The sequence below is a fragment of the Ipomoea nil genome, unplaced genomic scaffold (assembly GCF_001879475.1).
Source record: "Ipomoea nil cultivar Tokyo-kokei standard unplaced genomic scaffold, Asagao_1.1 scaffold1576, whole genome shotgun sequence".
In the NCBI taxonomy this organism is placed as follows: domain Eukaryota; kingdom Viridiplantae; phylum Streptophyta; class Magnoliopsida; order Solanales; family Convolvulaceae; genus Ipomoea; species Ipomoea nil.
The window spans coordinates 1,290,303-1,306,335 of NW_017618004.1; the positions used below are offsets into that span (position 1 = coordinate 1,290,303).

The 16,033-nt window shown below is 37.6% G+C and overlaps 1 protein-coding gene and 1 pseudogene across 1 annotated transcript; both read left to right on the plus strand.

Moving 5' to 3' along the window:
- Nucleotides 1-7,528: 7,528 nt before the first annotated feature.
- Nucleotides 7,529-9,940, plus strand: LOC109190301 (annotated as a pseudogene).
- A 3,870-nt stretch (nucleotides 9,941-13,810) lies between these two features.
- On the plus strand, nucleotides 13,811-15,986 carry LOC109190494 (pentatricopeptide repeat-containing protein At1g79080, chloroplastic-like). Its single transcript, XM_019340978.1, has 2 exons — nucleotides 13,811-14,456; nucleotides 14,781-15,986. The coding sequence occupies exons 1-2, from the start codon at nucleotides 14,088-14,090 to the stop codon at nucleotides 15,843-15,845; spliced, it is 1,434 nt and encodes a 477-aa protein (XP_019196523.1). The 5' UTR covers nucleotides 13,811-14,087; the 3' UTR covers nucleotides 15,846-15,986.
- The last annotated feature ends 47 nt before the right edge of the window (nucleotides 15,987-16,033 follow it).

A 16,033-nucleotide genomic window follows, 5' to 3' on the forward strand; every position in this document is an offset into this window, starting at 1 on the left:
GTATAGACCCAAAACTTAATATTATTACCAACAATAAATACCAAAATATGGTAGTTAGTAATAATTAGAACTGAATAAACATGTTATAATCAAAATGAGTTATAATTATTATTTAAAATATCAATCAAAATGGTGGAATCAATACTTTAATGACCCAAGATAGGTCCCGGATAGCTTGTTCAAAATAGGTTCTAAAGTCCCAAAGACACATAAAATTAAAATGTTCTCAAAATTAAGGGGAAACCAAACAAGCTACTTAACAGGCCATAATGCTTAAAATTGGCCAAAGGATCTAAAATTGAATGATATTTAATAATAAATTTTATGAGTTAAGAATATGCTAAATCCAACCTTAATGCATGCTATTATAAATGTATAATTATAACAATAATTTATGAATATACGTAGCATATTTGGATTTGCATATTAATATATAATTAACCCATATATTCTAAATAAATTGCAATACTTAAAGCAATTCAATATAATCTCAATATTAAATTAAAATTCAAATAGCAAATTTAAAACTTAATATTTGTTAAAAATAGAATAATAATTTAATTATGAATTCAATGTCAAAATTAAGGGAACTATAAGGCATCATCCAAAAACAAGCAATTACCCCATATTTTTACCATTTGCTAAAACAAATTACAATATTAATTAAGATAATATTAATATGGCAATTTGAAACAAAATAATTACCAGTATCCTAATTAATATGTAATATTAACTAAAGCAATTAAATACGTTAAAAATAATGAATTAAACGTAAATTGCTCTTTAATTTAAGGGATGTACCAATCAGCTTCTTCTTCAAGGCATTGCCGTCTTCGCATGCACCATCTTCACCAGAAAACCAGCAACCCGCCGACAGCCTTAGCTTCCATGGCGAACGGCAGTCGCGACTTAAACAAGGAGAAGCAGCAGCCTGACGTCGTCGGCGTCGCCTGAAGGAGGGGATGGAGCAGCAACTTCGCCAGGGAACCCAGCTTCGCTCTGCCGCATCTCCTCTTCGCAACGCCAGTGACAGCCGCTGTTCGCCTCTGCTCGCGAAGCCTCCGCCGGCCGACGACCTTCCTTATGGCGTCCGACGATCCTTGCGTCGTTCGCTTGTCGCCATCGGCCCTTCGTCGTCACCAGAAGAACCAGCGCCCATAGCGACGACTCGTCCGAAGGGAGAACAGGGAAGAGATTTATTTATTTAGTTTTTCTTCCGACGTCACTCCAGCCATCTCGGTGGCCGCTGGCAACAACAACTCGTAAGAGTCTCAAAAATTAACGATAAAGACAAATTATGGCCGTAGGTAAATGAATTTGGAAGACAGTGTAATCTTAATGTTGAAATTCAATTTCAACAGTCCCAATAAAATTAATTCTTCAATAAAACATACATGTTGTAAAATCAAACAGCAGAGAAAATAAAAGACAGAGAATAGAAAGAAGGCAGATTTCTTATTCATCCACAGTCATTCTTATGGCAATATATATATATATATATATATATATATATATATATATATATATATATATATAAAAGGTAAGCATAAATATGTACTAAATAGGAATAAGTACATCAGTTACAACATGGCTGTTACAACATGGACAATAATGTCCACAATAAGTATAATATTTATAACACTCCCCCTTGGACATTATTTGACCACGATCTTGTCTCGTCAAAAACTTGCTAGGAAAACCCTGTGGGAAAAACCTAAACAAGAAAAGAGTACAAGGTATATGGATAGCATACATTCATGCCTCATTAAAAACTTCACTAGGAAAACCACGTGAGAAAAAACCTAATTGAAGAAAAGTGTACATGATATATGTAAAAACATATATTGTATTGGTCGCCTCATTAAAAACCTTAACTTAAGAAAACCCTGTGGGAAAAACTTAGTTAAGGGAAAAAGAGTACAACCATAAGCCTTCAGGGCGTAAACTGTATAATCTTCAGGATTTTAGGGTTTGTCCGTTTAAGCAATTATTTTGCAACTTTTCCCCATTGTCATCACTATACCATACTCATGCCTCGTTAAAAACCACACTAGAAAACCCAATGGGAGAAAACTAGTGAGGAAAAGAGTACATGATATTTATGTATTTATGTGTTGCAAATAGTGCGCAACTATTAGTCTTTTATGACTTAATCTTCAGGATTTTACGTTCAATCTTCCGGATTGATTCAAGTAAATGTACTTCACGTCTCCCCCTGAAGATAACAATCTTCAAGTTTTACATATATTTCAAAATTTGAAGAGATGGATTGGACAAATCTTCTGGATTGTCACTAGAGTAGTGTACAATAATCTTATGGCTCTTCTAGAGCTCATATAACATTTGTGCAACACAAGTGTTATTGTCCTCATTTTGAACATTTAGGGAAATTCATTGTATAACCAGTTTGGACTTGGTATTACGGGGATCAAACAAAACAGCCAGTACCCAAGTAGCATATTAAAACCGTATCATGGTTTCTTACATAAATGTCATGTCTTTGTATCTCGAAGATACCGGAGGATATGTTAATCATTATTCAAGTACTTCATTTGTAGGGGGAGCACTAAATTTTGCTAGCAATTTCATCGCAAATATGTTGCGATTATGGAACTTCTGGTTCTATAATGGTGCTCAACGATAATGAAGTAAGGGACTTCGAGTCCAAAAAAGGTTCCTTATCTGCTTCAAGAGATTATTAGGCAACCTTTAGTTTGATAAAAACATGACACTTATAGCTTTCACAAGCTTCAAAGAATCTTCAAAGAAAAACTCGATCTTCAAGTCGAGATAATACTTATAGTTTTCACAAGCTTTTTATTTCAAAAGTCTCAGTCTTTAAACATGAACTGACATTATCAAGCTCCTTATATATTTCATTGATGTTTACACCATCAATCTTGACTGAGATAATAAATAATAAATAAGTTCATTATCAACCCTTTATCGAGCACACAATGGTACATATTATTCCTTCAATGAGGATATTAACTCCATTCGCAACCCTTTAAAGAGTAAATAACACACATAATAATACTTAAAAATCCTCATTTCGAGAATTATGAATCCATCAGGGATTTCTCAAGATAAATTTAACTGCATATCTAAATTTATTATTCTGCGAATTGTATTATGTAGCGGAACTTAATGCCATTTACCGTGGGAGAGTATATTTGATTAAAATCAATTAAGGGTCTCTGTGTGAACCCATAGGCTACAAACTCGCTTTATCACCTCATTATTCTTATTTCTCTTTCATGCACACACCCATTTGTAACCTTCAGGGTTAACGCTCAAATGGTGTATTGTTATAAAGAGAATTTATTCATTTTAGCGAGTCGAGCTATGCCTTAATTGCTCCTTTATATATTAAATAGTCATGGCACTTCTGGTGCCTAATTCTGGATCCAGATTATCATATAACGAGCAATTTGAAATGGCAATTGTGTTGTCGACAACTATAACCTTTTTGTAAAACTCCCATATTTGTAAAAGTAATGGCAATTTCTAAAACAACCAGATTCTAAACATTTCCCAAAGATATTTTGATCTGGTCGTTCCACATCCCTAGCATTATGTTTGTTTGGTGCACCTATAAGTCTTACCAGGGTTTTTCGTCATCTGGACGAACGTCTGCAAGACATAATTATTCAAGCTATTTCAAGGTGACAATATTTCTTTACTAGATCTAGTATTATGATCCATATCTCTTTCGCTAATAGATCTCCTACACTTCTAGTGTCAAGGAGTATCAATAGATAGTTTGGTCCAAGGATATAGGACCTAGTCACTTCTTTTATGATCATTATGATCAATAGATGTATTTGGCAGATTATTTGCTAAAATCGCAAATAGATTATCTTTTGAACTTCCAGTTCAGTCTAACTAGTACATGGATTTAAATAATGAAGATGTTTTTATTCTTATGAAATTTCTTGGCATTCCAAAAAGCTACGGAGTATATATTATCTCCCCCTAATGCCGAGAAACAATCTTCATTAGGAATGCAGTCAACGTACCCAATTATATGTATTGATCTCCTATCATGGGCTTTCGGTATTTAATCAATAGACAGGGGTTTCTTTGATAGCCCTTTTAGAGGTACGTTGTGGTGGTGATATAAAATAGACTGCGCAAATAAAATAACACAGATAGGGAAATGTTACTTCTGAAACCACGTACTAGGTCAAAAAGGGGGTATAGCAATCCTTGAGGGATTGATTTGTGATATGCATTGAGTTAGACTTGGGTAAAAAGAACTTGACTCATAGTAACGTCATAGCAATCCTTCGGGGATTGATGGGATATGTGGACCATTTTTTGTCATGAATTTATCGTCAAGGTCCATCCTAAAGGGTGACTTAGAGAATTAAAGTCCTTAATCTACCTTCTGGGCAAATAAATATAAAAAAAAATGAGGGCTATAAATTTAAATATCATATGCCCAAATCTCATGTCAAAGAGTTTCTATAGCAGAAACTAGCACTGTAAACATGTCATAGTCGTTAATTGTTATCATATGCAAGATAAGGTTTAGCAACGACAGGTGCAACCTAACCATATTGAGAATTCATGCTATTTTCCCACTTATAAGTTGGGTGATGAATCTCAATAGCTATGGCCTATAGCAAATCATAAATTTCCAACAAGAGAAATAACAAAATCTCTTATATAAACATAATCAAGAGATTATATGCTAAATGATGTCAATTAAAGAGAAGCACATGCAATATGTGATATAGTTGTCCCTTATGTCTTGGACACCAAAAACTCAATTTAGTCATGCACATCATATTTGGTACACACAAGGCATGACATGACAAGAGATATTCTTATTAATTCATAAATTAGAAAAATGAGAGAAGTACCGTTCGCCGAAGAATAATGAGCACATGTTTGCTGCCGGGCCCATTCATTCCAATTTTGGGAGTCAAAAACAGTACTTTTCCAAGAAAGCTCTCATTTTATCTCATAGTTTCATACAAGCATGAAAACATCACAAAATAGCAAGATACACAAGCTGAAAATGGCAAAAATTTTCAGAATTGTGACCTGGATTTCAGAATTTTCTTGGGGAAAAATGGTAACACATTTTGGCACAAAATTTTACATATATGTAGTTCATCAAGTATAGAATGTACACGAAAATTTTCATGCCAATCCAAGGTGTAAAAGTATTTTTCCCGAGATTTTTTCCAACATTGCTCCAGACAGAAAAATAATTGGCAGCACACTGCCAAAACTTTACAATTTTTTCTGGAATAACCAAAGCATATTTTTAACAAAATATTTTTATAGACATCAAATACCACGAGTCTAGGTTCTCCAGAAAAAATTTCATGCCAAAAGGAGTTCAAGAAGTATTTTTCACGAATTTAATTTTCAAACTGCGCCGGTCAGAATTTTCAGGCAGTAATTACTATGTGTAAAAAAAAAGTCACAATTTGTTTGCTTCAGGCAAACCAACATGGTGTGAGTCAATTTTGACTTTTAGAGAGTAACATAGCATTATAAATAGAAAATGCAAACTTCATTCATGAGCCATTAGGCACCTTAAAGATCAATGCAATTCAGGGTCTTTCAGACCTTATTAAAAAATAGCCCAATGACCAAACACTCAGCATAATTTTGTCATGTACTACTACTGGAGTACAATGTGACAATCATAACTGACGGGCAAGATAACAAGTGACACATAAATTAGTGCTCGTGATTTACCTTCTGGGCAAAACTATGTCTAAAAATTCAAGCTTTTAATAAAATGTGAGATTAATCTCAACATATACACGGCCTATAGCAAATAATTAATTGCCAACAAGAAAATAACAAGTTCAAGCCTAATCAAGATATTATATGCTCAAATTTCCAAGGAGCATTGGCTGACTATATGCCATGTTTCTGCCCTCATTGTTTTCATAGCAGCAAAAAAAATTCCCAACTTGAATACATTTACATTATGCAGTAGGGAATGTTCAATTACATAAAGAATCAGCATGCACAATATTAGTCTGATCATTAATCATAGTAGTCATCATAATTGAACTTTGTACATGACTAGCATTGAATTTATATTATTATTAGCATCAGAAAACAAACTGGACTAATACTGTATGCATGAGTCATGTCCAAATTAAATCCGTTTTGCAGTCTCAAAACCATTGCCAACATGGTTCGAACCAAAAGCAGGTGCCACTGCCAATGTGCCCACATTTTGAAGATTGGAAGAACTATTTCCATTATGAATTGGCAGTGTATTAACATTAACGTAGAAGCACTTTGAGAAACATGACATGCTAAGATTCTTAACTAAGTGCAGAATTCATACCTGGAGGCGAAGCCTTCAAAGTACTTGGAGTATTCACACAAGCTCTAGTGGTATTTTAAGTAGTCCTTGGCTGACGGAATTTACGAGTCGTTTGCCCGGACAACAAGGCCTGCATTCCGGTTATCCGTCATAGCCGTTGAGACCACACCAGTGGAAGCACCGGTGCGAACCTCGACACCATGGCCCTCCGTCACCACCACGAGTCTATCTCCAGGGTTCGTCTCTTTGTTCTCTGTCTCCTCCTTAGGAAAATCGCAGACTGAGCAGCGACATGTGAGACCTCCGCCGGCGTTCGATCAGCGGTCTGAGCATCAGTTCCTGACCACAGATGGCCAGCGACTCCATCCCTGCCATCCGATCAAGGATTCGACACGAGGATCACCAGCAAAGGCACCCGCGACGAAGGTTCGGGGGATTTACGAGAGATCACAGTTGGCCTCCGTTCTTCATTTTGACGATGGCAATCATCCTGGCATGGAGACGCTTGGTTGCCGATGGGGACAATGTGTAACCTTTGCGACGTAACTCTGCCAGGATTTCGCGGATGCCATGAACAGCCTGCTTCAGTCATCCACCAAACCGGTTCGCCAGGATGGCGGCTGCTGGCACTGATCCGTCGAAGGAGCTAGCCCTCGATCATCATCGTCGAAGCAGAAAGGGACGCTGGGGCAGTCGCAACTTGCGAAGTCTCACAAGGTCCCCGATCGTCCTGCTATTGGTCCCGTTGGAAAGCCACTGAGACGGAGGATCGTCCAGTCAAAGCCGATCGTCCACCACCAGCAAGAGGCAGCCGAATCGCCTCCGACGAAGTTGCGATAGTCGCGATTGCGGAGAATGCATCTGATGGTCGATTTGTCTCCCGAAGGTCGCAAACGAGAGCGGCAGAGGTGGGGAGTCTCGTGAGATGGCCAGAAACACCATCGCCGGCGAGAGAACGGCCGATCTTCGTCAAGGCAGTCGCGATCGGCGCGAACTCCGAGTTCGCAAACCGCGGCCGATCATCACTCCGATGGTCTGGATGAGTAGCTGCTGTGCTGGGGATGATTTCTACCGTTCTGGAATCTTCATCGCCAACAGTTTGCGTTTCTGACCCTGGATTCGACTTTGGATGCTGTTCCGACATCGGTGTCGCTCCAAACCGGCGATGAGGATTCTCCAAGGTCTAATGTCGTCGCCAACACCCAGGGAAAACAAATTACGCTTATGACAGATGTAGACAGATGTAGAGAGCAAAGCGCTGATAACGTGTTGTAAAATCAAACAGCAGAGAAAAGAAAAGACAGAGAATAGAGAGAAGGCAGATTTCTTATTCATCCACAGCCATTCTTATGGCAATATATATATATATATATATATATATATATATATATATATATATATATAAGGTAAGCATAAATATGTACTAAATAGGAATAAGTACATCAGTTACAACATGGACAATAATGTCCACAATAAGTATAATATTTATAACAATACACAAGTTATTCTTTAAATCATAACCAAATAGAGATATCTTGTATGTGAATTTTGAAGTATAATATACAAAACCATATACCAAAAACTCAATGTATATGGAAAACTTAATGTTGATTTTTTTTTAGGCAATACAATCAACCAGACAGAGATTATAAAGGCTCTGATACCAAATGTTAGATATACAATAGTCTAACTATAATAAACCATAGTATACGAGAAACCTGACCTCGTATGATAGCGGAAGCGTAGCCCTGTAGATCTCCAGCCATAGTTGATGTTCCTGTTGTGTTACCTCTTAACGGTAGACCGTTAGCCATGTTTTGCCTCAAACCTGACTCAGAACCCTAGATGGTGTATTGGTGTCTACTGAGCAGTCTGAGTACCGTAACTGAATGTGCTATCTAATCCATAAACCTGTATCCCATCAATCCAGGTTTATATTAGGCACAGAGTTTGGTTGACTAACAACTACTAGTTATTAAGTCCAACCAGAACACTTAATAAGCCTAGTCAACTTGCACCACTTAATTAAGGTCTTAATATATAATATATAATATATAATATATAATATATAATATATATATTATTAGGGAAAATCTTACATATTAACCGTTTCCCATACTGGAATTAATCATTTTTCTAACCATCAGAGTGACTTAGCTGTGAAAGATGGTGTTTTTATTCTTCCAAACTGGAAGTCTCCCAGAAATGTCAAAAGAATCATGGACCATAAGCTAAATGATGCAGTTATATATTTAGAGGATATGGTAAAGAAGGGTTATAACCCTGATTTTACCCAAGCCACCCACCTGGTTTATGCCCTTTGTCACCACAATAAGCTCAACAAAGCAACCAAGGTTATGGAAGTGATGGTTAGGCCTGGGAGTATGCCAGAACCATCTTCCTACACTTTCTTGGTGAATTTCTTGTGCAAGAAAGGGAATATGGGACACGCAATGCAATTAATCGAAAAGATGGAGGAGTATGGGTACACGACTGATACCGTGACTTATAACACTCTTATACGAGGGCTTTGCAAGCGGGGATGCTTGTCCGTGAGCCTCAAGTTTGTAGATAGGTTGATGCGAAAATGGTTTGTGCCCGATGCGTATACGCATTCGATCATGCTTCAAGCTACTTATAAGGATTGCGGGGTTGATGAGGCTATGTTGCTCTTGGAAAGCATTGTTGCCAAGGGCGGGAAGCCTAATGTGGTTTGTTACAATGTTTTGTTGACGGGGTTGTGCAAGGAAAGGCGAGTTGATGAAGCTATTGGGTTCTTTAGGAAATGGGTGTCGCTAGGGATTAATCCCACCATTGTTAGCTATAATTTGATATTGAGGAGCTTGTGCTATGATGGGCGGTGGGAGGAGGCTAACCAACTTCTTGCTGACATGGATAGAGACGATGTTTCACCGACTATAATAACCTACAATGTTCTAATTAACTCGCTTGCATATCATGGCCGAGTTAGTGATGCCCTTGTTGAGGGAAATGGATTCCGGGGTACAGTTCAAGCCAACGACTGACAGTTACAACCCGATAATCGCCCACTTTTGTAAAGAAAAGAAGGTGCATTCTGTTATCAACTGTCTTAACGAGATGATCGATAAGCAGTGTGATCCTAACGATGGAACGTATAGTGCCATTGCTATTCTTTGCGAGGAGGAGGGAATGGGGCACGAAGCTTTCAAGATTCTCGAGAAATTGAGGGTAACAAAGAAGCACCCTATTAACGACTTCTACAGAAATGTGGTTTCTGCTTTTTGTAGGATGAGAAACACGTACGAAGCGTTTTTGCTTTTGTACGATATGACAACGTCTGGATTCACTCCCGACTCGTTCACCTATTCGTCCCTGATCAGAGGGCTGTGCAAGGAGGGAATGCACGGTGCTGCCATCGAGATCATTAGGGTTCTGGATGCAAACTGTTACGGTCCAGAAGTTAACCTCTTGAACTCTCTAGTGCTCGGGTTATGCACATCAGGGAGAACGGATTTGGTGCTGGCAATTTACGAGGAAATGGTGGAGAAAGGGTACAGGCCGAAGGAGACAACTTATACCTTCATAGTCAAAGGGCTGATCCGCGAGGAAGAAAGGGGGCTGGCGGCTTTAATTTTGAAAGAGTTGCATATGTGAGAACAAGAGTTTTGAATTTCAAAATCTAATCTTACCAAATTACATCAGATAGAGATCTATAGAGAGACTCCCACTATAGTCTCCTAAACTCTAGGTAACACCAAAACTATTATTTAATAACTTAGCAATTTGTTCAAAAATGTTAAAAACTAAAACAACTCATATACATTTTGGGTTAATCTTTCACAAACCCCCTAATAAATTAAAAACAAAAAACAAAACTAAAATAAGAAGTCATTAAGATAAGGTTTATTATGCCTTCAAAACTTTCTGTTTTTGGAATAAGGGTATAGTTTAAAGCAAAAAGACTATTTCTGGTGGAAAATGCCTTCAAAACTTTTACTCAGAAGATAGTTTTTTTTTTTTTTTGGAATAAGGGTCAAATAGGCTACTGAAGTCCACATAAAATTACAATTGAACCATTGAACTTTAAAAAATTACAATTAGGCCCTTATACTAACCAATATAATGTATATCTTTCAATTTCCCAGTTTTCCAAGTTATCATCCGGTCAACTGGATTCCACGTCGCATTTTTAATTACATTGTCAGGTCACTTTTTTCTTCGTTTCCGGCCTTCCATAATTCAGGACCAACGCCTTCCACCTTCCTTCATGCCAAGTCCTGCAATGAAAGACATTGCGAAAATACAAAGTCTTCACGAGTTAACCTTTTACAAAGACTTCGATCTCCCCAAACTCACAGTCAAGAAAAGCTTGTTACGTTGCAGCTATCACCATCGTTTTCCTCTTCATCATCATCATCCCTCTGCTCTCTGCTCTCTGGTCTCATTCACGGCTCACCTTCTGCTCTGAACTCAAACCTTCATGCTAGATTTTCCAACACGAGGCCATCATCCGAATCAAGGGTATATGATGATAATGATGATGATAGTAACTATGAATCATCTGTTTCAAGCCCATGTTTCTCTGTTTGTCAAACTGCAAAAGCTAGATCTTGCGGACTGTCAACATGCTCAAGCTTTTGTTCAGAGAATTTGCATGAACAGTCTGACTTAATTTCGCCAACATCTGTATGATCATGAAGCATAAAAGAAATTTTGCAGTATAAATACAACCTCTATGCTAGTTGCTCAATTTCCTATTTCATATGGAATAACTCACAGTTGTATATATTTCATAAATTATGGAAGAAAAAATCATTGTTACATCAAATACTTAATTAGTACCAGTGTACTACTACATGAGGCATCCATTTCTTTAATGTTTATCTTAGAAGTCAACAATATTTGCAACGAGATTGTTCTATTAGTCTGACGAATAATAACCAAAGCTTGTAATAATGCAGTTTAGAAATGTTTTGTAGCTCTTGCGGCAGTGGCTCCATCATGCAATGCGGAGTCTTTCCTCAACGCCAACGGACCATTGGCCTTCGAAGAACATGATGCTCTTGTGGAGCGCGTCGTGATAGTTGTTAGCTCTGATGTAGCAATGTGAAACAGGGACGAAACAGAGGAAGGCCGAACAAGAAAGCAACGTGACAAGGTAATTTAAAACGCCACGTGACAGCCAACTAACATGGTAACTGAATGATAACTTGTAAATTGAAAGATTTGCATGATATTGGTTAGTATAAGAATCTAATTGTATTTTTTTTTAGTTCAGTGGCCCAATTATAATTTTGTGTGCACTTCGATGGTCTATTTAACTCTTATTTCTTTTCTTTTTTTTTTTCATACACATCTCTCCCTTTCCCTGGTCTCATTGATGTCAAGTAAGTAGGCCGGTCTGGCACCTGCTTTAGTATTATTTGAGGTAGACCAATTAAAATTCGGTTTGGACAAGTTAGGCTAGCCTTTTTTTTTTTTTTTGGAATAAAAGTTAAATTGGCAACTGAACGAAATCACAAAATGCAATCAGGCCATTGAATTTAAAAAATAAAAAAATAATAAAAAAAAAAAAAAAAAAAAAAAGGTACAATTACTACCTTCAACTAATAAAATCACAGCAATTTCACATGATACTATCAGGTAAACTCTTTTCCCATTCGGTTGTCTGGTTGACGTGGACGCTTACCTAGCATTTTACTTCATTTCCTTTACTTTTTCTTCCTAAGACCATCTCCATTAGGGGGATTTTACTAAGTTTTTGCAGGTGGAAGTATAGGTGGAGGAGATAGATGGAAGAGAGAGGAGTGAGGGTGTTGCAGGAAAACCTTTGTTTTTTCATAAATGGTGGGTCCCACCATATTTGCATTATGCTCCACATGCTCGTGCACAAGGCAAACAAGCACTCAGTCGGGCGACGCGTTAGAGACTTGATTTTTTTATTTTTATTTTTGATAATGTGTTTTTTTATCTCACTTCTCCCATTTTCTCTTTCCTAATTATACCTACAAAAACTCCTAAAATTCACATCAAAAACTCACTATTGAGGATGCCCTTAAGTCTAACACCTTGTCTCCTCTTTCTTCCATATGCTATTCTCCTTCTTCTTTGACAACAACAAGAGCTAAAAGATTAAGCATTGCTAATTATTATCATCAAAGTTGAAAATAATTTAAAATTTACTTTTTACCTTGTTATTTAAAAAAACAAAATTAAACTTCATCAGTATGAAAATCTTTTATACTAAATGTAGCAACCACCAAGATTTTTTATTATTATTATTTTTTTTTGGTGAGAAGCAACCACCAAGATTTGATCATGTGACCACCCACTTAAAATGGTAACACAATATCATTACACTATATATTAGTTGGCAAGCTTAAAATTTATTTATTATAACATAATAATATTTTAAGACATAAACAAGGTTAATAGCGTGCCAATTACCATGTAGTGTAATGGCATCCCAGTTACCATTCTAAATCGGTGGTTATGGGTTCAAATACTACATAGTAAAGACTAAAGAGTCATGATTATTTCAAAAAAAAAAAAAAAAAAAAAAAAAAAAAAAAAAAAGAAGAAAAAAGAAAAAAAAAAAGAAGACAATTTATATCATGCATCACCGCACACATAGTAATGTGCGCCCAAGCACAAAATGCGCGTGTTTCAATTGCTGACGTCACTTTGTCCGTTCAAACGGTCAAAATTCCATTATGTGTATTCAGTTAAAAGTTTCTGTGTATTCAGTTAAGAGTTTCTGGGTATTCAGTTAAGAGTTTCTGTGTATTCAGTTAAAAGTTTCTGTGTATTATGTATCATGTAGATTATGTGTATTCTATTATGAATTTATGTGTATTCGAAACAGATCTTTTTTTTTTTTTGAACAATACACCAAAACAATGTTGTTTTGGGAGGCGCGGGGCGCACATTGTTATATGCGCCCTGGTGCACGGTATAACGATTGCAAAAAAAAACAAGGTAGGCTAATGGATAGTTATGTTGTGCATCCGTATGCACCATGACGTCGTTTTATTAAAAACGCGCGTCTCCCCTTAAAAAAAATTCAGGTTTGATTCCCAGCAACAGCATTATGTTGTTTATTCATTCTGGAATTTTAGTTCATAGATTATGGAATTTTAGTTCATTGATTCTGAAATTCTAGTTCATCAATTTTGGAATTGTAGTTCATAGATTCTGAAATTTTAGTTCATTCATTCTGGAATTTTTAGTTCATAGATTAGATTCTGGAATTTTAGTTCATAAATTCTGGAATTATAGTTCATCGATTCTGGAATTATAGTTCATTGATTCTGAAATTTTAATTCATATGTTGTTGCTGGAATCGAACCTGAATTTTTTTTAAGGGGAGACGCGCGTTTTTAATAAAACAACGTCGTTTTTGCATCGGTATGCACCATGCATAGTGCATACGGATGCACAACATAATTTGCCTAGGCTAATAGGAATCAAATGGTTGGCCCAAATATAGTTGTGCATTCAAGGGCCCAATCTTATCACCCATACTGAGATAACTTCCGAAGTTGCAGTCACAAGATGATGATAGCGCTACACCCAATCCTTTTCTCAACTTGGAGAAGAAGAAAGTAAAGAAGGCTCACTCTACTGTATGTTCCTCCTTAGCTCCATTTCCATTTCATCTTCCCTTTAATCTCTCTCTTGATTTCCTGCATCTTTTAATCTTTAAATGCTCAACCATAACTTCATATGAAGTTTCTTGTGGTGTCAAAATTCTGGAGATAAGGAATTGCTTATTTGTTTTTTTCACTAAACTGTTCAATTCATGACTATGCTTATAAATTCATCGCCTCCATTAACAAACCCATCTCCGGATCTCGCAAGAAAACCCTATGAATTCTTCCCCGAAAGGCCCAAGCTTTATGACTCATTGCTGCATAAGAAGAGGTTTTGTAGAGTATTAGCCGTTTCCCATACCCGTACTAGCAATTCTTGTTGGAAACAGAGCGATTTAGCCGTGAAAGATGGTATTTTTGTTCTGCCCAACTGGAATGTTTCCAGTAATGACAGAACAGCCAGAGAACTTAAGCTCCATGATGCAATTCTGTATTTAGAGTACATGGTAGAGAAAGGGTATAAGCCTGATTTAACCCAAGCCACCAATCTAGTATATGCCCTTTGCCAACACGATAAGGCCGGAAAAGCCACCCGAGTTATGCTAACAATCGTTAGGTCGGGGAGCACGCCAATGGCGTCTTCTTGCGCTTTCTTGGTTAAGTACTTGTGCAAGGTTGGGAGTGTGCGTCGAGCCATTTATCTCGTTGAGAAGATGGAGGAGTATGGGTACATTGTGAATACGAAGACGTATAATATTCTTATAAGAGGGCTTTACAAACAAGGGTGCTTGAACTTGAGCCTCGGGTTTATCGATAGATTGATGCAGAAAGGGCTGGTCCCGGATGCCTATACTTATTCCATCATGCTCGAAGTTATCTCGAGGGAGAGGGGGGTTGATGAGGCTATGGTGCTCTTGGAAGTCATAGCGGCCAAGGGGGGTAAACCTAATTTGGTTTGTTACAATGTCGTGTTGATTGGGCTTTGTAAGGAGAGGAGAGTTGACGAAGCTCTTCAGCTCTTTAGGAAATTGCCATCGATTCGGATTTACCCTAATGTTGCTAGCTACAATGTGCTATTGAGGAGCTTGGGCTCGGAAGGGCGTTGGGAGGAGGCGAATCGCCTTCTTGCTGAAATGGACCGGGAAGGCATTTTGCCCACTACAGCTACCTACAATATTCTAATTGATTCGCTCGCTAGCCATGGTCGAATTCGTAGTGCTATTGATATCTTGGAAGAAATGTACTCGGGGGTTACCCTTAGGGCAACAGCTGATAGTTACAACCCGATAATCACCCACTTTTGTAAATCAAAAAAGGTGCCCGAAGTGATAAACTATCTCAACCAGATGATCGATCACCAGTGTGATCCTAACCCCGGGACGTATAACGCCATCGCTGTTCTTTGCGAGGAGGGAATGGTGCACGAGGCCTTCAAAATCCTCGAGCGCTTGAGGGCCATAAAGGGGCACCCAGTTAACGATTTCTACAGAAACGTGATCTCCATTCTATGTAGCATGGGGAATACCTATCCCGCATTTCAGCTTCTGTGTGATATCACACTATCCGGATTCACTCCCGACAAGTTCACCTATTCGTACCTAATCAAAGGCCTGTGCAAGGAGGGAATGCAGAACGCTGCCATCGAGATAGTTAGGATTCTCGAGGCGAACTGTTACAGGCCAAACGTCAAGAACTTCAGCGCTCTAGTGATCGGATTGTGCAAATGTGGGAGGACGGATTTGGCGTTGTCGGTTTATGAAGAGATGATCGAGAAAGGGTATATGGCGGACGAGAAAACGTATAGCATTATAGTTGAAGGGCTTGTGTATGAAGAAGAAAAGGAGCTGGCAGGTTTGGTTTTGAAAGAGTTGCATTTGCAGAAAGTGATCAGTACAGATATGATGCAGTGGCTTGCCTTGCAGTATGAGCTTAGTATAGCAAAGGTTGTACATGAAACAGATGAATAACCTGCAACATTGATTGTATCTAATATTTTGAGTGTTTTTTTTTTTTTTTTTTGCAGTATTCTTCATGTGGTTATGTAACATGAAAATTTCATGGAATAGTATTCTTCATGTAGTAACACTAAGCTTAATTTGGTAGTTCAATTATATAATTTATATGAAATATATCTTAACGAAAAGGGCAGCGACAG